The sequence below is a fragment of the Anticarsia gemmatalis genome, chromosome 8, assembly GCF_050436995.1.
Source record: "Anticarsia gemmatalis isolate Benzon Research Colony breed Stoneville strain chromosome 8, ilAntGemm2 primary, whole genome shotgun sequence".
Lineage (NCBI taxonomy): Eukaryota > Metazoa > Arthropoda > Insecta > Lepidoptera > Erebidae > Anticarsia > Anticarsia gemmatalis.
In genome coordinates, this window is record NC_134752.1 from 11,440,107 (window position 1) to 11,463,216 (window position 23,110).

Here is a 23,110-nt window from a genome sequence, read left to right on the forward strand (position 1 = left end):
CGATTCTGTCCTTCCTCGCTCGGAGTGACCGCCGTGCGTGAGTTTCCCCATCATTGTTCCAAACTTTGATTGTCCCTTTGCGTAGCAACATCGGGTAGTTTTAATTAACAAAATATTTAATCAACAACATTCCTGTTGTATCTACAAATAAACCGATGCTATTCAAAACGTATCGCAGTTACATCAATGGAGTCAATGTGTTTGACAATGAGCGTCCCCTAGCGGTGAATGTCATTAATGTCATCCGCAGAGCTGTCAGCCGCGCGCCGGGTGGCCGGACCGAGCGCTCAAGTAGATACCACTCATACCACTACGCACCAACATTAAATATGAATAAACTTGCTGGTTATGTGATTTTATTTAGTGTTTTTGTTTAAACTCATGCTTATGGAAATCGGCTAGTGGTTTTATTGAGCATCGCTTTTTGTAAATTGTGATGATGTGGTTTTTTACAAAGTTTTGCTGTGGACAGGTAGTCTGTCATGTTTTTGAAACTGGACAAATCACATCAGTTCCATAGAAACACGAAATAAACTAGCAATATTTAGTTAGGCTTCCTGCGAATGCGATTAGACTTCCAGCGAAATCTAATATTTAACTATAACCAGTGAGAAAGTTGGGGAGTCGCTTTAGCGATAGTAATAGCTAAAACGTTTTAAAACATTGCGAGGATGTTGTATAAAATCAGTTAGGATAGTTTGCGGCCGCGATGAAACCACTGTCCTCGGTATTTGCAAACGAAGTTAGCTTGTTGGCGCTTACATCCTGTCGGAGCTAAAGTCTGTTAAATGTCTTTAGGAGCTCAGATCTACTGCGTCGGAGCAGGTTAATTCGTTCTAGCTTTAACCTTCGATTTATCGGCCTTAACTTAATAAAAAACAATTTTATCTTCAATATTTCATTATTCACAATGAATTGAAGCATGGGAAGTTTATAGGCATCGTAGAACTTAAGTGGCGATCTTTGGTCTCGCCAGTGCTTTTGGCGAAGAAGGCGAGATTATGTGTTTATCCCATTCTCCCTTTTCCTCCTTTATCCCAGTATTTAATTTACGGTATAGTAAAATGTTTGAGTTAATTTATCTAAACACGAAACTGCGATCGATACGAGACAAACGTTCTAACCAGTACTTAGAACAAACAAATCCAAAGCAATTTGTTTTACACGCAGTGATTATTCAGTGCGGTCGATTACTTTTGTTTGGACAGGTACAACTCACCCCTTTTCATTGCGTCAGACAGACGCCGCGCGCAGTCGACGCGTGGTATGTCCAATCTGTTTAGTTATGTATCTGCATATTGCGTACCTAAAGCTTTTTGTGTATCGCTTTTTCATTTAATTCAATGACTATTGTTGCATGGGACTCGATTGATACTACCGTTGTACTTCAGATACTCTCGGATTTGTTTGGTGCTTGTTTAGCTCTGCTTGAACATTCCTCCTTTTTTAATACTTGAAATTTGTTTTGTTGACGGCTATTGGCAAGTTTTTCAAGCCGCGAAAAAGCTTTTTCTCTGTTATTTTTGTTGACAGCAACATTCATTCACACTTTTTTATTCGTCAAAGCACGTCATTTTTTCTAGGAATAAGTTGAAGTGAAATAAACAGCAATTTTAAATTAATCTAAGCTTTTTAAATTAGGCTTATCACAGTGGATTTATTGCATAACGAAGGGAAAAGAACGTATACTAGCTAAATCATTATTTTCTTCAATAATCTATGTACAGACCGACAAACACCAAATTCAATTTTGTTAAGTAATTAAAAAAATATTAAGTGAAAACACATCGCTTCCCACTCAAGCGAAACAATTAAATTGACTACTGCATAATACACCACGGGCTATTACACAAATTGACGAATCTTTTATTCATCAATCCAATCATCCATACCGCTGAGGGCTGTTCACAGGCGTCGGGGACTATCGAAATAAGAAATCTGGCTCGCTTTTTCTTTCCCTTTCTTACTTATGTTAATTTCACCATACTTGAATGAGACAGACAATTCCAAATTTACAATTAGACCACAAAATTGCCTTAGTTAACCACTGTTTTCATTCCATTTGGCAAACATTTTTGAATCTGGATGGCGGCTTTAATTTCTGTTTAAAAGTATGATTTAATGTGCTGTTTGATACATTAATGATGTGCTCGATGCAATGATTGCTATGAATGTTTGAACGAAAAAATATATTTATTAAATGGATCGATGCTTTACTTTGAAAAGGAAAATGTTCTCTTTGTGTGATTGTCAAAGAGATGACTCATAATTTAATTATTAACATCAACCGATGAGAAGTAATGGCTTCTATATTATTAAGAGTTATGTGTTTTAGTTTGTGTAGCGTAGATCAGCAAGTCGTTAGCCGTCGCTCTGTATGTCATGTCATCCAATTTTCAATACATATGCAACCGCAGCGAGAGGCGGCCTGACCGCTTGTCCCACGGTTGCGGCTCATCCATCGAACATGTCCATTTCACTGACGTGCTGATAAAAACTGAATCAACGTTGTGGTCGCAAAAAATGTATTGTACGATATACTGTCGACTCTGTCAGATAACCTGTCCTTTGACTGACCGCAGTTTTATCGTAGTTCGATAGTTTTTGACGAAATTGGAAATTTAACCGTGTGTTTTTGACGACGGAGAGGAGAGCCGACAGATGTCCATTAACGCTTCAAAGTTTTGCCTACGCTAAAACGAATACAAAAAGCAAGAGGATTTCGATTTCAGATTAGTCGGTTTTAATTTACTGAAAATATTTGGTTAAGCAGGTACAATTCTTCGTAGAAACCTTTAATGTTTTAAGCTCTACTTTAAAATTGAATTTATGTTCGAGAGTCTATAATTTTGCGTTTTATCTTTAAAGGGAACAGACCGATACTCAGGTAATTGACGTTGAAATTCAAATTAAAGGCTCTGTCCCTCGTCTGAAAAAATCCTCTTTCGCCGTTGGAGACAGGTGCATTTTCCCGGGCCCGTCGTTCCGCGACTAGTCATTGTATGCAAAACGTCGCGGCCAGACGCCACTATTGTTCACACGAGATTAAGGCGGGGGCACGTCCATTATGCAAGAAGCCTGAGGAATGGGACACCCTATTCCACGGATGATTGCAGAGCCTGCTCGCGTCGGCAGATGCCCCGATTTTCCGAAGCGACTCTTATTTTTGGAGGCGGGTATCTTCTAGCTATACATATAGTCTGAAACGGTTAGCTATTACCGGGTGGGGCGTAAATAAATTTCTCTTATAGGGCAGTAAAGAGGGATCAGAAAACAATTGCTTTCTAAAAACAAATATGCTGCTTATTGTAATGTAACAATTTTGATGCATATAAATGTAATTAAACATTACCGTAATGATTTTAGGAACTGTATGGCAGCCAGTATTGTATAAACGTACTCAATTTATTTTGTCTTTCCAAATAAACAAATACCTATTGTCTTTATAAACGAGTTTCTCCAAGCGGTGCACTGTTTATTTCAACCCATTCTATCCCTGACAATATCGCCGACGCACCTGAGACGATTCAGACAGTTTAATCAGGCCTGTAATCGGAAAAACAATGCTATTGAGTAGAGGTATCGTCCCGGGCGGACCTTTTGTCGCGCACCCCGACAAACCAATCTGTTCCCTAAATTACCTACGAATCTTGTCCCGACGTGCTTTTTGCATGAGTAATAGTGATGAGAACGAGAAATGGCTTGATTGAGTGGGGTACTTAAAAGAGTGAACACAAAACAAATGTCAGGAGTTTTTGTCTGATCTCAACCTCTTGTGATTGCGTTGCTTTGTCGTTCGAATAATCGGTTTTGTTGGCTTTTCGTAATGAGATGTCTGAATACTTAAATACACTCATACAATTGATTCTAAACAAGCCGATTACAGTAGTTGGTTTGTAACATTTACATGAGAGGATAAACGTCTTTAACGATTCCCACTCCTAGTCCCGTCCCTGTAACAGCTTTATTCAATTCCCTCGCGACAATTTATCCTTCATTTCATAAGACATTTCGCACGGATAGTTCTCTATCGAATTGGACTGTACCTGCTGCGTGACACGTGACTTTCTTCTTCATTTGTATACTTGCGCTTAGAGAATTTGAATCTTATATTTCTACTAACAGAGTCCAATTCTTCTTTCGTTTTATTTATCAAGATTCGTTACGCTACCGGTCAATTTCCTGTACGATGTAGGTAAATGTAGAAATTGATGGCGTTAAAGGCGAGGGATGCTGTTGACACTTGAATACCTCCGATTGGATGCTTTGACTTGTAAAAGTTGGAAAAGGTCAATTAGTAACTCTGCGTTTCCTTGTTATTTTTTGCAGTCTGGCGTAAACAAGTCTATAACTGAATGATATTTTAATGACTTCGATTTAATATGCATTCTCCGTCGGAACAACAATGCTTTGCGCAATAAAAAATACCGAGACGAATAATATATTGCACTTTAAACGCTTTGATGACACTTGTTATTTTCAAATTAACTCCTACAAGGTCCAAATTGGGATCAAAAGAAATTTTTCAAGCGAAGACAGAATCAGACAGGTTGCGTAAACAAAATTTATCACTTTCACTAATTTACCGTTGTTTTGTCTAAATGCTGAATAATAAAACATTAAAAAAAACCGCATGCCGAATTTCCAGAATGCCGAGATACTGCCAAATATTCGGTTGGTCGGAATATGCGGAATATTTACGAAAATAGAATTTATTATATCGATGCCCGATGTAGCAACCCCACTGTCCGGATAAGGGTTTGTGCATATTGGCTATCATTCTGATGTAAACCTACCTGAGGCAAAAAAAATGCTGGTGTTTTGTGCTTTTTCACTCTGAGTTGTTTAATATTCATATCAAATTTCCTCCCCTAAACCGAGTGCCAGTAAGACAACGAAAACTGAGTAAACAATTGAGGCTTTACGAACTTACGTAGTCTACAAATATTGCAAAATCTTATATTTTTCATGTACGTGAGGTATCTAGTCTGTGTGCGCCGGAAAACGCACATAGCAAACTTTCGGTTGGTGTACCGCGACATATCCGTTACGACGCAAGACCGGTTGCGGTCGAGTGCGCTCTGCTCGCAGGAATCCACGTCACTCGCCTCGCCGTAATATTTCCACGTTATGCATCAATGTACTGCATTATTGTCATTCATATCTGAGCTACAATGATTTTCCAGGATTGTATCGGATACTTCGACGTATCTGTGTTATGTGGGTAGTCTGAATTCGTGCGGATGGTTTTGCGTGCCTGGGTGTTCGGACTTTTAACTGGTTTAAAGTTTGATAGAAACAAAATACTGCAAAACAACATCATAATAATGGACATAGCTGTAGAAACATTATTTTTAACTTATTACTGTTAAAAAAAAGAGATTTTACAGCCCATTGCCCCACTGCTGGGTAAAGGTCTCCTCCCGAATTGGGGGAAGGGTTGTGTCTTTTATTGGTAACCTTTTATGATATACATCTTACTAGTGCAACGTTGTATCACAGTTGAAAACTAAGTTCCCTTATAGAGCCTCTACGTTTACCTGCGTCTTTGTATAGAGATACTTAATTAACTAATATAATTAAGTTGGCATGCACGTCGCGTACACAAAATACTAGTCTCATTATGTGGTGCCTATCGGTAATGGTGTTACGCCCCCGAGCTGATTCACTTCGCGTGACTCGAATCTATTTAATATTATCGCAAGGGAAGGAAACTATTTACAAGCAAGATAGTCTTATTATGTTGGTATTGAAAGTTATGGGGGACTCTTACGAGAAGAAAATTCATGATGAAATTAATGATTCTTTGTTTGCAGTATACAGAGATCACTTTAACATAGATGGTTATTGATTCCGTTTTCCATGATTCGTTCTGGAGAAGAACTTAACAATGTAGTTTGATACAACTTGATACAAAAAGTTTGAATTACTTACATCCTCAAATGACAATGATTATAATCATACAATGCGAGTTAGTGGCTTTACTGGCTGCACAGAATGTGCAACAACAAAAGCCAATTAGAGCTGATTTTCGTTCACGGTTTATTTGAAATCTTTTAAAAATCGAATGCTAATTTAGATGTGGAGTCACAAAGCTCGCGGCCGCGACAGTGCACGGACATAGGTAATGTTAGTGGGAGCTAATTCGTCAAAGGGCGCGAGCGTCGCTTTGTGCCGGCTTATGGTAATCAACGTAGGCGTTGTGGCCGCCTCTCTGTGCCATTCTCTGCATTTAATGATCGGATTTATTAACTGTATGCTAAGTTTGCCAATATGTTTTAATTATATTTATGAGCTGAACATGCTTTGTGAATGCTAATGTGCATCAATGAACAATTTTAACAACTTAATTTTGAAGTATTTTCTTGCTGAACAGGACATTATGAATCTGTCCCGGATGGAATAAAGACGGTGACAGCAGAAGCAGGTTTCAATCTCTAAAAATAAAAATAAATCACCGAAATGAACGCGCATAGCTTTTTAAAAACTAAACCATATTGAACAATTATTTTTAATATGTTTGTAATTGTTGGTATATAAGGTTTGTATGGATCGATGGGATCAAAATTTCCATGGTGACGGAAAACGGGACTTCTTCTTCTTTTACTATTCCCAGATAAAGTTGGGCCAACCCGTCAGTAGTTAATAATTTGTAACTCATACATATCTCTTTAATGGCATAGATCTACAATAATGAGGATAGGCACCTTGCCCAAGAGGTGGTTGGGATTAGTTACGGAAAATAAATCCAAGCACTGCACCAATTTAAGTTACTATTTTTCTTCTAATCGTATGGTTAGTGATCGACCTAGTGTCAAAGTTGTTCAAGCCGCCCGAAGGCCTTTGACGTGGCTTATTCTAAGTTACTATTAGTCAATATAGACTATAATATGTAGTGATGTATTTGCTACATATGTCTTCACATCTAGTTACAGCCCGCCCACTGCAGGGTAGAGCGAAGTATATCTACACACATCATAACATTGTAAACGCGTTGTGGCTCGCATAAATCACGCGTGATCGCGACAAATGCCTCGCCCTCCATCGCCGGGCCGTTTGTCCCGGGCCCGCCGAGATATGCATCGCCAATGAATCTATTGTTCCCGGCTTACGTGTCTCCTTGATGGATCACAAGTAACTGCCTTTGATCTTCGAACGTGTTGTGTAACTATCGTGAAGGTATTTAGCTTTGTTTTTTTTTTGTTTCTTTCCGTTCTGAAAGGGTTTTCTGGTGATGTTTTTCAGACTAGATGCGAGCTCTATATGAGTAGCGAGCGAAGATCCAAAAACCAAAGAAAAAGGGAGAGCATTTTTAAGTTGTAGGGTTAAAAATTCATAGAATCTGCTTTGCTCTATCTCACATGGTAACACAACGGTTTAGTTGTAGGAGCACATGATTGGATAAACACCAATTCCAGAAAAGCCTTTGACGCACTATATTTCTCTAATCGATAAAGCAGTGCATATTGGGTCTCTCAATTTCCATCGTCCCCAACTCTATACTATTACTGTTATAAAAAGAAAAATAATAGAGAAATATGTAAACCATTTTGCGTTAAATTCTAGTAATGTTGAAGAGTCTATGGGTGAATTATAATCAAAGTTTTGCTGCAAAAACGTTGACGTAATCACTATATCTATCTAAAACAGTTAGTCATCACATTCTCAGAAACTCCTATATGTAGGTATTTGCTTTTGAAAATTAATTGCGAGCTGTATTAATATTCTGTATGAGCACGTTTTAGTTATAAACTTAATTGACTAGGCTTCAGAGCGGAGAGCTACGAGAATGATGATAAAATCAATATTGTAAATGTTGAGATCGTGTGTGGAACTGATGTTAATGGACCGTATTGTAATTGAAGATATCTTCACAATACTGTGTTTTGAAATAACGGATTGCGGGAATTTAGGATTTCGTAGGGTGATGACCTAGGTAGTTGAGAGTAAATTCGTGTTTGCATAAGAGAAAAATGGCTTACAATATCAATCATTTATAAAGTTCTTTATTATTAGGTGGCAATAGGGCCTCTAAACGTAAACATTATTACGTATCAGCAATTCTAGATCATTATTTATGTACGCTATGTAATAATCTACCCTTACAGTATTAATTAAACGCGTAACGACACAAAACGACAAAAAGTGCGACAAATCGTCACTCGAAAATTGCGTTGTCGTATCCAAAGAGTTGTAGGTTTAGGTGGTGCGCGGTATCATCGGCAAGTCAAAGGGCGCCGACAAAGCGTCGCCGCGGCGCGGTGCGGGCGGCATTAGCGGCCCGTTTGATACCCCCACCCTTGCGCAGGGTTGACAACGACCGCGACCTACGACAAACTGGTCGCAAGACATGAATATACTTTAATTACTTTTTAAATGGCGTGATGGATTAGTTTAGTGGTGTATCGGTTCGTTAGTTCAGTACTTAACAGTGAAGATCAGGCTTTGTTGAGATTGCTTTGTGATTGCCGGTTTCCTTGGTGAATCATTTTATTGCTCTATTAATGGTTATTGTTAGAGATTAAAGAGCTTTTTGCAAAATGCTAAAATTAAGCTCTTGAGTTTTAAACCGGTACATAAAATATGCCAAAATTCGCAACTATTATATGGATACGGACATGAAGATTAGTGTTCTGATAACAACAAATAGAGTGGAAGGTCCAGCCAGCCCTAGCAGCCTCCCACGGCCGGGCTCAAAGTGAGTGTGTTACTCTTTAACCTGCGCGATTCGCGACCGGCTAAACTTACCACTCCGCTAAATAAAGTTAAAAGGCTCCTCAAGCTTTGTCTCGGCCCGCCTTTGATGTACGGCGAGAACATCCCCCCCTCAGCGCCCAACCTCCACCGAACCTCCTCACTCGCAAACAGTTTACCGCAAGCTGGAACTATTGCCCTTAATGCCTTTTCCGATTGGGTATACGGTGTACCCCTCCCGATTGATTAGTGTGTTGTTTAGTGCCAAAGGAATTTCTCAGGAAACGGCCCGATCAAAGTGGCCGATCTCCCTTTGATGAGTGAACGTTAATACGATGAATCGAAACCCTTATCATTTTGATCTCTTGTTACCGGCGGTTACAATTATTGGCGGTGTATCGGGACGTTTGTATACGAGATCCTTGCCAATGTTTTTTAAGTGTTGTCGGAGACTGAAGTAATGAAGTAGACGAAGTTAATTGATTCTTTTGAGTCTGCGGCCTCGGAGCTTCTACGAATCTAGTCATATTCCTGAACATGTGTAACACATCTATGCTACTTCTTATTATCCTGTTCAAAATGTTCATCAGAGTTGAACAGACTGAAAAGAACTACAACCAACCCGAAGATTGATAGCAGAATCATTGAGTTTTCTTCGATAACTGTTTGTTGAAAATAAAAATATCTAGAAAAACCGAAACTGTAAGTGAATTTGTATAAATTTCGCGGAACGTCCAAAAGCTATTCTCAATTATCTTTATTCAAAGCACAGAGTATTAGAAAAATGTATGAAAGCAAAGTTGACTTAAAAAGAAGTTGTAACGAAAAGCAATTTGTTTGCGCGTGTAAGTAATTTTGTATAAGTCCTATTAAAACGTAAGCCGCGTGCCAACGACCTATCAAAGCAAAACCTCTTCAAAGGATTTATTTAGGCTTTAGTCTGTAATCAGTGATTCTTTTATCTGTGACTGTTTCACTTAAATACCTGTAATTAACTTTTTACATTTTCTTTCTCTCTTTTTTTAATGTAATCCGCGAATGGCGGCCCAAAATGAAAGGACTACTGAGCCTTTGATCTTGCTGACTTGTAAAACCAATCATACAGTCGTATTTTCCCTTTTAACTTCACTTCATAGAGAATTTTGTCTTTACTCATGGATACAGTAGTTAAATTTGGTTATAAGTCTTTACAGTTTATTTACAGTGTGGTTAGATATTAAATAATATACCTACTTTCTGCGTTTTGTTTTATAGTTATAATAAATATAATATTAATAAGTCCCAATTATAGCCCACAGGTATGCAATACGAAACATTTTAAACGCCCTTAAAGTAATAAACAGCAATTTATCGGTATTTTTCTTATTGGTCCATAATTTAATTGACAGACCACCCGGCAAGACAATATAGACGTGAAAACAATAAAGCAAATTGAAACACAATAGTCAAACTTATCATACATTATTGAACTTCAAACGAATTAAAAGCCCGTAGGTACACAGGTACAAACTGTTCCAAAATCCATTTCAGAAATACCCACGGCTCGGACTTTGCGAAAATTCAATTAGTGTAATAACAACGCACAGTTCCATTATGCCAATCAAAGGGAAACGAAAAGTTTGCGTACATCAAAGAGTCGCTTAGTGCGTGCTCTCGGCTAATGATGCTTTGGGGGCGTGCCTTTATCGATATCGATAGTCGATTAATCGCTACAGCTAATGACGTTACTGGGAAGTGCCTTCGCCAGTATCGATACGCGTTTTATCGAAAACGTTTGAAGAGATGTTGATCGGAGTTGCAAACTTCAATGAAATTCTGATTATAGACCCCTTTTTGTTCATAATCGAGTATCTGAATGAAGAGCTTTTATAAGTTAAGTGTAACTTAATAAAGGTACCTACATAAATAATAAGTTTTTCATAAAATTAGTACATTAGGTACGTACCTATGTCCGTCCTTGCAGTCCCTTGTCGATAATCTGATTTTAGACGTGCAACCAACGAATCGAGTTAGGTGAATAGTTTCAAAAACACTGTTTCTACTTTTAATCGAAATTCTTTGCGCTAAACTCCCACATATTAAACTTCAACTAAAATGCATTGTAATCTAATCTGTCTGTCTGTATAATACTTATTACGGTAAAACTAATGAATATGTTAAGGTACACTTTTACTTTGCCACGGCACACGTTATACCCATCCCGGGGATGGCCAATTGATATAGTTACTTTTTAACCCTTTTTTAAACCCTCGCTGGCAGATCTGCGTACAAAATTCTAGTCAAAGTATAATTATGCGATGCCAATAAACTTGAGATCCCTAGCAACAGCCAAATCACAATACCATACAAGATTTTGACAAATCAATTTTGCCGTCTGATCTTCGCGAAATCAAATATCAGACCTACACTCAGAGAAACGTCTTTGATATCTATCTATTCATTTCATCTGTAAATCGAGTTGGATTCCCCAAATTAATTTGCCTTCAAAAGGTGAATACCTTGACGCCGCGCCGCGATTGGTACACCTATTTAGGTGTCTACAATCTACATGTTTTACTTTGTAAGCATGTCATATACAAAAGATAATTTGTATTCAGTTGTATCTTTAAATATTATTGCCCATCTTCTTTACTACTTTTATTGAATGCCTGGTTATAAAGATGTTTTTTTTTTGTTACAGATAAGACGAAAATAAGAAAACAGACACAAAATACAATCATGCAGCGGCGTTAAGCTGCTACACAGGTAATTATTGTTAAACTTTTATATTTTTATTTGCTTTCGGATCCTATATTCTCCATTCGTAAAAAGTTACGTTAGTGCCTGTTTTAAAATAGTTCGTTTTCCCGCCTGTGTATAAAATTCGGTACTAGTAGTGACATCTAGTATGTTTTATGATATGCAAATGACTGCTTCGCGCGCTTTTGGCCCGTTTCGTGGCGTCGGCGACAGATGGCGTCAGTCTACAGCTGTCTTTTCTGTCATGGCTGGTTGTCAAACAAACGTCAAACTCGCTGTTGTATACAAATCCGATCCAAGCTAATTTATTATTTATTTCGAAGAAAGTTTTCAATTTATGTGTTCAGCTATTCTTCGGAGCGGCCTTCAATACTGCTGTGATAAATACGATCTCCCGCTTTCATGTAAGGTTTCACTCATATCATTCTAAAAATACGGCCCTTCCGGGTTTCGGCATGGTATTTCGGCATAAATAGCATTTATTGCCGTCAATAGTGTCTGTGATGATCCGCTATTAAATAAAACTGAAGGTCTCGTGTTGTTTCAATAGTGTATTGATAATTTTACACGTTGTGATTGTTGCCGCGTCGTTAGTTTTACGAGCTGTGCCTTTGTTTACAACTTGTTTCCTGTGTTTATGATCGTCATCTTCAATGAAAAATTGTTGAATTTGGTACACTACAATACTTCATAACTGGATTGCATCACGATACTTAAAAAGGTGCTTGTTCTCTTTTCTTTTATATTTTTAATACCAACCTCATTTAGTAAGTCACAGCACAATATCAAACTATAAACATTAGTCTTTTAAAAAGTGCGTTTAGGTTGTCTATAATGTGCACAAAAGTTACTAAGCACACTGATTATTAAGAAATAAAACTTTAACAAACTTTTATTCACCCTAACATTGCCAAACTTTTTTGTAGTCAGTTATTGATTTCATATTCATAGCAAACCCTATCATAAGTACAACTGCTATACAATATATGAGGGTACAGAGATTAGTCCGTACCCTATTGTGTTCAACAGTCAGCATCCGAGGAGCTTTCACTCGGACCACCGTTGCTGCGTTGCGCAGACGTGCCATTCTATAAAAAACTGTTTTTTATAACAAAAGATTATTAATATCAAGTTATAATATTCAGCAATAATTCTATAAACTGGTTTAGTGCAGAAGTGTATTGTTTGTGTAAGCACAATGAACATGGTAAGGCCCTTTTATGATTTTTTGTGCCCTTCTATTATAATTTTTTCATCATAACTTGCTTATTGAACCATGAAGTTATGATTTTAATTTGTTTAGACATGTTCTTATTATGATCTATCCCTTTTTTAAGCAATATTAAGAAATGTTGGAGTAGAAATATAAATTTTATATTCTTTTTTTGTGCTAATATTTGGGCAATGCCTTTTTTTCAATTGAGAGTTATGAAATATGATATTATATTCCTCATTTTAAGTAGATTAATTTGTGATGGTATGGATTTCACAATAGATTTGTATAGAAAGGCACGCTCCGCTGTGATGTTTCCTTCTCAACACCGATCGATGCCGGAGACTCTTGACTTTGGCACGCTGTCTCATTTTGTTTTCCATCCCTTTCCAACTCATACAAATCAAATACACTGGATATGATCCTTATTGTTTGGCATATTGATTTTTTATGTGGCTTGGGGCTCCGGTCTTGTTGCGTAACCAATGTTTTGATATAATAACTCGGTACGGCAGCATATATTCATTGCAGTTTTTTCTGAATTATTGGCTTTGTTGTGTTCAAGTGGTGTTAGTGATCCAGTTTGATGGTAATGTGATATGTTTTTTCTATCAGGAATTAAAAAATCCATACTTAATGTAATTTTTTTAAGAAATATGGTTTTGTCCGGGCAAAAATTGTGATCAATGGAATAATAGAATATAAGATGAGACTCAGAGATGTGCTTTCTGGATATGAATAAAGGGTTATCTGCATTAAGATACTATTTAAGAATATTTATAGGCAGTGTGTTCATACAACTTATTACTAAAAGATGGATTCTTAAAGATTTATAAATGTTTTTGTGCAGGTGGTGTCTCGCCATGCAGCGCGCGGGTGGGAGAAGGGCCTGTGCGCCATGAGCCACACTCCTATAGGCGGCCACCCGCAAGGTAAAAATCACGTTTGTCTATTTTATAAAGGAATGCTTATGGTGAAACCGTATTTTTATTATTTAGACATGAACCTTGTTTTTCTGACATCTAACCATGAAGTTGGAAATAGGTATCCTAAGAAATTACAGTGCTGTTTTCAGTAGTGGAACTATTTAGCAGTTAAAATTACTTAGGAATCAAACATGACAGTGCAATTATTTATGTGTCTTTTCACTATACATTCCTGTCAAAGATGTTTCTCTTACATTAGTTACAACATATTAGTTAAGTGGTTATTTGTGGTATAGGTTGGGAGCACAAGCTTGCTGACAGGTCGTCGCTGCCGCCAGCTTCAGGGGAGGAGAAGAGCAAATCTCAGTCCAAACATGTGTTCACACAACCACATCTGTCCAAGTAAGTCATTGTTTCACAAGTTTTATATTCTTCTGTTCACATTGCACTTCAAATTTATTCTTTTTACAGATAATATTTTTATTATTTCTACCCAATAAGGCGGCTAGAATCTGGTCAAATAATTCTTCAGTGATGTGTAGTTCTTCTTTTAGGCGTCTTACGATACGTTGACTACTGACTATAACAATATTAGGAATCAAGCAGCAATGAAATCGCTTTATTTCAGCATTGTATTAGGAGCTTGAAAGATAACAGCTCTATGCATACAATTCCATGTCTCCATAAAACACTCAATAGCTTTTACAGGAGTTATGAAAGATCCAGCATACAAATACCTAGAATAAGAATTGTGTTGATGAAGTAATGTATTGTTGACAGAGTCAGCATGGCGTGGCGCGAGCAGACGGAAGGTTCGTCGGGCAGCTCGGCGCGCTCGCCCGCCTCGCCGCCGTACATGCGCTGGGCCAGAAGTCTTCACGAACTACTCGAGGTACGTTACACTAGCATTTAATTTTATTAATATTTCTACATCTAATATATAGTTAAGTATGAACTACTAATTTCCTTCTGAAGATCTTTTTGGAAATAAAACTCGAGATACGACCAGTAGTGACTCTTATATTAGCAGATCTAGTTTTAGGAGTTTGCTAATTTGGTTGTCTGTCGAAATATTGATATTAACATTATTGTATTGTATATTACCTGCAATAAGGAACGAAGCGTCATTTCTAAGACACAAATTAGTACCCGTAGATATTTTTAGCTTTAACCACGTCGATCAATACGTGCATTTGAATTCTTAACTGTAGCCTAGATTCTACTGTGTCAATAGCGATAGCTTAATAGTTAGTATAGTTACTTACTTTCCTTCTTGTTTCAAGCCCATAGCACTGTATTGCTAACCATTCGTTAAGAAAGAAGAAATGTCATTTTCAAAGATCTTTGACAGTCGTTAACAGTAGTCAGAAGCTTGAAAGTCTGACAACCAGTCTTACCGAAGGGTATCGTGTTATAACCCAGGTAACTGGGTTTTGGAGATAGGCAGTCGCTCCATGTAAAATACTGATATTCAGCTGCATCCGGTGAGACTGGCAGCCGACTCCAACATAGATTGGAAGAAAGACTAGGCTATTGAATGGTTGACAAAGTATTAAAATAATTCGTTATGTTAATGATAAATGTTGGTGATGTAGGACGCGGAAGGAGTGCGGCTGTTCCGCAAGTACGTGGGCGGCGCGGGCGGGCTGCACGTGGACCGACTCAACTTCTACTTCGCCGTGCAGGGCCTGCGCCAGGAGAGCGACCCCTCCAAGATACGGCAGGTCGTCTCCGCTATTTACAAGTGAGTGTACCTTTACTTTACCATTTTATTTACTATTCGACCTAGGTATTTGTCTTTTTCAGATATAACATTTTAAATATAAGTGATAGATATTATTTTTTATTTGAAGTCATAAAAATAATGAATTAATAATCCTTAGCTTCCAATCAAAAAAAAATAATTCGACTTTGAGTTTCTTGATTGCACTGCGTTCACTGTTCACGAGCTTATAGTGGGTCATAAGAGCGCTTAAATTTAAAGATTCGTATTGCACCTAGCAGTTAAGAAAAGGGGTACCTATTCTTTATATCAGAAATATTAATGAATAGATTAACTTCAACGTCGTCTATACAAAATGTTTTAAGTACTGCTCTCTATTGGTGACTAGCCGTGGTAAAATGTATTTTTTTTTAATCTTTATTTAATAAGGGCTTTTAACTCTACGAGCTTAAGTCAGCCCAAAATGTATCATGTTATGTACGTTTGTGCAGATTCCTGCGCAAGTCTCAGCTAGCGATGCCGGAGGAGCTGAAGGCGCAGGTGAAGCAGAGCCTCAAAGACGGCTCCAACATTGAGAAGACTATATTTGACAACATGGAAATGGAGGTATACACACTAACATTCCATTACTTTAGTATACATTTTATTTAGGCCGTGGCTGTCCCACTGCTGGGCAAACGTCTCTTCCCGTAATGAGGGAAAGAGGTTAGACCTCGAGTCCTCGGGTTTAAAGTTAAAATGGGTTAAATTTATTTTATAAATTTATTATTAAGTTCTTAGTACCTTAAAGATAGCGTTTTCATTTTAACGAGTTTATAACAACTAGGTTCTCTTTGTTGGATATAAAGCAAAGAATAAAATGTTGTTATTGTTTAATAAGTTATTGTTTTTGTTATAAGGTGACGCGTGCTATAACGGAGACGACATACCAGTCGTTCCTTCGCTCGGACGCGTACGTGTCGTACGTGAGCGCCGCCACGCAACCGCTCTCCTCGCCCGACGCCGAACCTACACACCCCGTGCGAGAGGTATATACTAACTATTTATGATTTATTTTATACTGGTTCAGGAAATAAAATAGATTATTTTAAAGAAACAACTTTGAGCATCGTTACCTGTAGATTCTCTACTACTATCGACTACCGACAACCTATCGAGAAATTTAGCACGGAAATCTGAACTATTTTGGCAGTACATTTTTAATGTCAAAGTCGATACTCGTTGGTACCGACTATTATTGTGCTACTATTCACTTATTTTGATAGAGTCAAATAAATAAGTGCCTAATAATAGAGACTTAGAAAGGCTAATCTAGGCTGATAACATGATCCACCAAAATGCTTGAAAACTAAAATTTTCCTATTCCTATTCTATATTGGCTATGGATTGAACCACATGTTGTCTAGTTACTAAAACAATATTTTTTATTACCTGACTTTGGTCAAAACAAACTCTACTTCGTGAAAATTTCTTTAATACACAAAGTAGGCAAAATAACATTTTTGTATGTGCAACTACTTTAACACCTGCTTAACATGAAAAGTTCCCTGTGCAATTAAGCAAAAGAACATATTATTCTGTACATATCGTTTAACCCACGTTAACTGTGTAAAGTTCCCCGCGCAGTTGTCGGTGGGCGGGCTGGCCACGCTGCACGAGGGGCAGGAGCTGCTGGGCGGCGCGCCGCGCCTCACGCACGACGCGCTGCTCGCCACGCAGTCGCGCCGACTGCACTCCGACGTCGCGCCGTCAGTATACTCACTTATATTATACCTTTTAATATGTTTAGTTTGGCTTCGAGTTGAGAATTTAGTAGGGTAATGACTGTAAAGTTTGGTATAGAATTTTTAAGAAGTTTAGTAAGATTTGGACTGTATTAAAAAACGTATAAAAAATAAAGAGGTAAATGAAAAACTATTATAACACTGAAAACAACTGTAAAATTGTTTGAAGGACTATTTTTTTATTTCATTAATAAATTAGTAGCTAATTCATTGAGTACTAAACTACTATTGAATAGTACTCAACATATATAAAAACACAAACCACCAGTATAATTGAAACCCCCCTGGTACAAAAAATAAACTTTAAAGATTTCATTCAGTAGTCCACGCGTTTCCACTATTAGAATATAATAATTTCATCAGTAAAACTGTTAGTTATTTCCTCACTATTTTCTCAACTCAAACCATATAGAAACTATATGTATAGAAGTAAAAGTGTTGTGAATAGTCCTTAGATATGTCAGTCACATAGTTAAACATACACAACAAACACATTGTATTTTCAACTCTCTGTATCATAACTTAAGGTCGAAAATGCAATGTAAGTTGTTAGTATTGTACTCTAGCCGTTTTAAAAGTAGTATTTTTATAAATGTTGTCACTTATAGTTTTAGAAATTAGTTATGAGTACATTTTTTATTATTTATTATCACTTTTGGCCTTATTTTAGATACACGTACGTCAAAATTTTGGAAATTTATATATTTTTTTTTGTAATACTGACGTATCGATATGTGTAATAGAGTTTATAGAGTTCATGAAGTGTGACCCAGCATTGCATGAGCGAACCCCATGCCTATTAACCGTTTTAATGCCAACGTCAAACATAACTTATTTAACTTAATATTATTATTGATTAATACCCTTTACAACCTCATGTCCCTTGAAAAGCTTAAGGGTCAATTTCTTTAGCAGATAGGTTCTCTAACAATTAAATGATCTGGCAATTATAATTGTAATTAAACTTTAAGAAGAGGTTATGAAATATTGTCTTATTGTAATTTGAAGATATTTGCAATATTTATTGTAATGCTACCTCAGTATCCAAGATAATTGATACTATAAAAATACTTATAATTTTCATGTTATGATATACCCCTTAAATGGATAAGAAAATTATTGAGTTTATTTTTTGTAAACCTTACCTTTATAGCTTAATGGTTTTTACAATATCTTTTAATAAGATAACTAATTACCATTATTATAATCAGTACAGAAATCTGTATCTTCATATTTGTAGTACATTGATGACGTTGTTATTAAAACGCGTGTCCGTGAACCATAACGTCGCTCCCTGCAGCTTGTCTGACGGCCGTGTATTGTTTGCCCCCATGTTTGTGTCCGCTGCATGCTCGCTGCCCTCGCCGTTACACGCATTACGCTGACGCTACACCTGTTTACTATGCAATACCTTTATACCCATTCCTTATATTATACATACCTTCCAATCCATAAATCTACGTAAATGTTGCTATATTCAATAATTGCAAAAAAATAATTTCTTGTTTGAATTTTATAAATATGTAACTTCACCCTTGCTGTCAAATTATTGACTATCTAAAACCAATTGGTGAAAATTTGCAACAAATGAAAAATACAAATTGCAATATACCGTTTCTTTTTTCCTAAAAAACAAATTATTAAAAACATCATTGGTATAAAAACTACTAAAAATACTTGTTAATCTAAAAAAATGTTCACTCAAAAATACCTTAAATTTCAAATCGATCAAACTCCTTCACCCAAAACATTCCGTGTCCATCGCCCCCACCGTTTCCTACACCATGGTGTGCAGACACCGCAAGCGGTCAGTGTACAGCGCGCACGTGTCGTACGGCGGCTACTGCCCCGCCTCGCGGCAGGACTCCGAGCGCGCCTCGCTCAGCTCCGGCCGGACCGATAGCGATGCGGTCTCGCTCTCCGGTAGTAGTGTGTAAGTATACATTAGATAACATTTTTGAAGTACTTTGTATAACATAGTAAGGGATACTTAGGGACGGTTCACATCTGACCGAAAATGCGTCGGGCGTAGCCCAGCCAGTATGGGATTCGCAACGACGCATCATCGGTTGTGTGTGAACGGTCAAGTGTTTTTCTATACATTTGTCTGTTCTGGCGTTGCGCGACTTATAGTATGCGATTTTATATGTTCATTTTCTCTATTTTCGGGTCACTATCAAGACTATAATAAATTCAAACTTTTACAAGATCTTTTTTAGTACGCAACACACTGGGCATTTTATGAGTGCTTAATAGTTTGTACGTAAGCATTCTCAATCAATTCTCGTATCAACGAATACGTCAAAAGCGTATAGGTACGTTTTTGAGAAGATTTTCAATAATACAAACGCGGAATAAAAATAATGTCATAACTTCGGCCCAAAGTGTGTTTGGTCTGAAAAAAATCATTCCTTAAATAAGTATCCAAAGCTATGTTGTACAAAGTACCTAATTTCAGTAATACACCTATAAACAAGAATGCTGACATTACTAGCTAAAGAGGTTTGTAAAACGGTAAGAATTTACTACAATTTTTATTATTTAGGCTGTCATTTTTATAATTTGAGCAAACTTTTATTTTCCAAGCTTAATTCGCTTAGTTTTATAGCAATAACTAATTCATCATTTTATTTAATTACTCCATAATATGATCCTTATTAACTTGCATCAAACAAATGTATGCAAATAACTAACTTTATATTTGAATTAAATACCGATGTACTATTTTGATGTTTTAACATCAATATTATATGTACATACTGGCAACACAAATCTTAACTTCAAAAAGTGTTGCTATATTTCTTTAATAAAATTGGAACATTTATTCAAAATTTATAAAACAAATCAGTCTCAATTGTTTGGATATAAGCTTTACCTTGCTAAACAATATCAATATCAAAATTGTATCCCTAAATTCCAATAAAATGGACTTCTATCTTCTATGAAATATACATTTTCTAAGTCTGTAATTAATATAGTTGTAATTGTTTGGTGTGTAGTGACGGTATGTCAGTGCGCGGTGTCCGCGAGTCTCGCGAGAGCAGACACCGGCCGCGGCTGCACGGGCTCGACCGACACGCTGTCATCAACAAGGAGCAAGATACCGCTATGGTGAGGATATACCTTATAATAATTTGTTCTTTGTACCTAGTGTTCGAAGTGCTTAATATAACAGTAAATAGCCTTTTTTTACCTTATGTATAAAAAAAAAATTCTCTTTTATGGTCTTGAAAATTCTCTTAAGTGATAAATTATAGCAGTACCAGTCAAGATAAGTTTTAATTAATATAACGTTTAGATTTTCTGGTTTTTCTTGGTATTCTGGTAAATAATGAAATGAAAAAAAGCTTAGAAGTTTTGGCCATAAATCTACTGTTGATTGACTGTCATGAGATATGATTTTGTGATTCTGCTGCACAAAAGTGCAAAATGTTTACTTCACTTTTTACCGACTATTTCAAATTATTGTCATGTATGGTACAGATGATCCCGCGCACCCAGCGCGTGCAGTCGGAGCAACTGCGCGTGCTGCCGCCGGCGGAGTTCGCGCCGCTGCTCATAGAGAAGCTGGAGCGAGTGCGCCGCGACCAGGAGGCCAAGGAACGACTCGAGAGGCGACTCGCTGAGGTATCACTTACTTTTGATTCATTTACATATATCTTGATGTGTGTGAGGTTGCTACACACATTTCACACATGAACAACATAACCGACTCGACTTACTTCTTCAGTTTGTGATGATCGGGTTCATCTACATACATTAGGTTTTGCTGCCGCCAATTATATGTGTAGCAGTAGTCCTAGTTAAAAAACGTAAATTATTGCCAAAAGGTAGGTAAAGTACACTTGATAAAAAACATTGTGTTGACTACCAGGGAGATGGCGAGGAGGCGTCGAGTCAGGCGTTACCACCGCAGCTAGTGGCGGCCGCGATACGAGAGAAACTGCAGCTCGATGACGACAACGATCAGGATATATTAGGTAAGCTTTTATTATATTTATTGTTTATTACTGTATTTTTACATTATAACGTGTTATTTAGGAATAAGAGAAATGTTTTTGTTTTAATTATAAGAAGAATTGTTTTTGATAAATGTACGGGATAATTTCATAATCTATTTCATTTGCAGGCTGTAAAATTTACTGTGACTTAAATGGTTATAAGTTTTGAATGAAATCCACTTTTACTTCCATTTTAGTGTCATTTTCGAATTTTAAGTTTCGATTGCCTTTCTCTGTATTTCTAAGAAAGGATTACCAAGGAGTAGTATTGCAATTGTATTATAACATATGTCATGTGTCACAGACCAGCACGTGTCGCGCGTGTGGTCGGAGCGCACGCCGGGCGCGTCCCCGCCGGGCGGGCGGCGCGCGCGGGCCCGCGCCCCGCACCCCGCGCACGCGCCACACCCCGCGCATGCGCACGCACACGCGCACGCCGCACGACGGGCTCCGTCCGCGCTGTCCGCTGACTCCGGACACTATGATGCGCCGCCTGACTCGTTACATCATCCTCACTCGCTTACGCGCAGGTATGTTTACTTTACTATACATCTCAACAAATCATACATACAAGAAATAAGATAATAGTTTGGTTTTAAGCAACATTTCAGAGGTCCTGAACATGAATACTGTTTTGAAGTTTGCTTGATTTGTCAACTACCGGAATCCAACATACCCTGTCAAACGACCTCGTTATCGTTAATAATTTGCTGTAGACTGCTGTAACGTTCCTTGACCAAGCCCTATGTGTCAATCTGTCTTTATCACTTTCTCGTGTATTATTATAGCGTCAAAAAATTTAATACATTCGACTATCAATATGTATAAAACTCTTCCGTTACTGACTGATAGACAACGCACAGCTGAAGCAACTTAACATAGAATGTTAAGTTGCTTCAGCTGTGCGTTGTCGTTGGAATTTGGTATGAAAATTTCTTAACAAATGTAGAAGCCTCCTATCCTGCGGGCGGAGAGCTTGTCAACCTATAAAGTGAGAAAACAGTTACTCCTACATATCCTTCAACTATATTTGTAATTCCAGGTCATTCTCAAAAAAGACGGTGACGGAGCTGACGGACAGCGGCGTGTCGGTGGTGAGCGAGGGCGGCGTGGAGCCGCGCATCCTGCTGTGGATGGCGGAGGGCGAGCGCCTGGAGCGCGGCGAGCGGCGCGCCCGGGACCTGTCGTCGCGCGCCTCGTCCGCCGACCGCGACGAGCTGCGCCGCAAGGACAAGCAACCGCGCCCACGGTATGTCGCTTGTAAACTCTCGACTTACATCAATAAAAATATCATACCAAACATTTATAAAGTAGAATACGAAAATACTTTACATCTTTATATTGAAGTTCAATATGACGCTCATAAATTGTAACACATAGGTTGTTGATGATGAAAGCCGAGACCAAAAATAACCTTTTATATGCGTTATATAACACTCAAGGACTCAAGTGATTTATAAACAATCGTACGTCCTCTCGAAAAAATATACGTGCTCGTACGTCCTGCTATCTCAGCGAACAAAGTGTTTTTTTTCAACGGCTAAATACGCAGGCCTGTTTATATACATAAGAGTCAATTTTGTAGCTAACAGTGTCGTAATAGACGACTATTTAGTTACGAAGTTAACAGTAGTAACAGTAGTAGTAGTAACAGTAGTAACTGATGCTTTTGGTGCTAATATAGACTTTAATGAGGAAATAGAGGCCAATTTGCGCTTCAATACACATACTTTGTGACTTAGAATTGTGACTTTTACCATGGCATATAAAAATGACTTAATCTAATCGTGTTTTTCGTACAGTGGTAGTGGCAGCAAGTCGAGCAGCGCCAGCGGTGGTTGTACAACTGACCACACGGTGGTGGTGGTGACGTTCCTGGACGAGAACGTGCCGTACCGGTTCAAGGTGCCCGCCTCGCCGCTCACACTCAAGCTCTTCAAGGATTACCTGCCTAGGAAGGGGAACTACAGGTATGTACTAAACTACTATTATGCATCATCATTATAGCTTCCATATAGAGTTGTACTTAA

At 37.8% G+C, this 23,110-nt stretch overlaps 1 protein-coding gene across 6 annotated transcripts in view; it reads left to right on the plus strand.

Annotated features, from left to right (window-relative positions):
* Positions 1–23,110, plus strand: part of LOC142975095 (axin-like) — an 87,207-nt gene that overhangs the window by 59,579 nt on the left and 4,518 nt on the right. For 2 of the 6 annotated variants that reach the window (XM_076117753.1, XM_076117754.1), the window contains exons 3-17: positions 11,375–11,439; positions 13,497–13,578; positions 13,869–13,974; positions 14,353–14,464; positions 15,168–15,316; positions 15,787–15,901; positions 16,195–16,323; positions 16,910–17,043; positions 18,875–19,012; positions 20,079–20,190; positions 20,563–20,706; positions 20,954–21,059; positions 21,385–21,610; positions 22,123–22,329; positions 22,883–23,050. In XM_076117753.1, the coding sequence (XP_075973868.1) occupies positions 13,545–13,578; positions 13,869–13,974; positions 14,353–14,464; positions 15,168–15,316; positions 15,787–15,901; positions 16,195–16,323; positions 16,910–17,043; positions 18,875–19,012; positions 20,079–20,190; positions 20,563–20,706; positions 20,954–21,059; positions 21,385–21,610; positions 22,123–22,329; positions 22,883–23,050 (1,880 nt within the window). In that variant the 5' untranslated portion in view covers positions 11,375–11,439; positions 13,497–13,544. Of the gene's footprint in view, positions 1–11,374; positions 11,440–11,783; positions 11,838–13,213; positions 13,236–13,496; positions 13,579–13,868; positions 13,975–14,352; positions 14,465–15,167; positions 15,317–15,786; positions 15,902–16,194; positions 16,324–16,909; positions 17,044–18,874; positions 19,013–20,078; positions 20,191–20,562; positions 20,707–20,953; positions 21,060–21,384; positions 21,611–22,122; positions 22,330–22,882; positions 23,051–23,110 lie in introns of those variants that run through there. The other 4 variants (XM_076117756.1, XM_076117751.1, XM_076117752.1 and 1 more) reach the window with 4 other exon arrangements.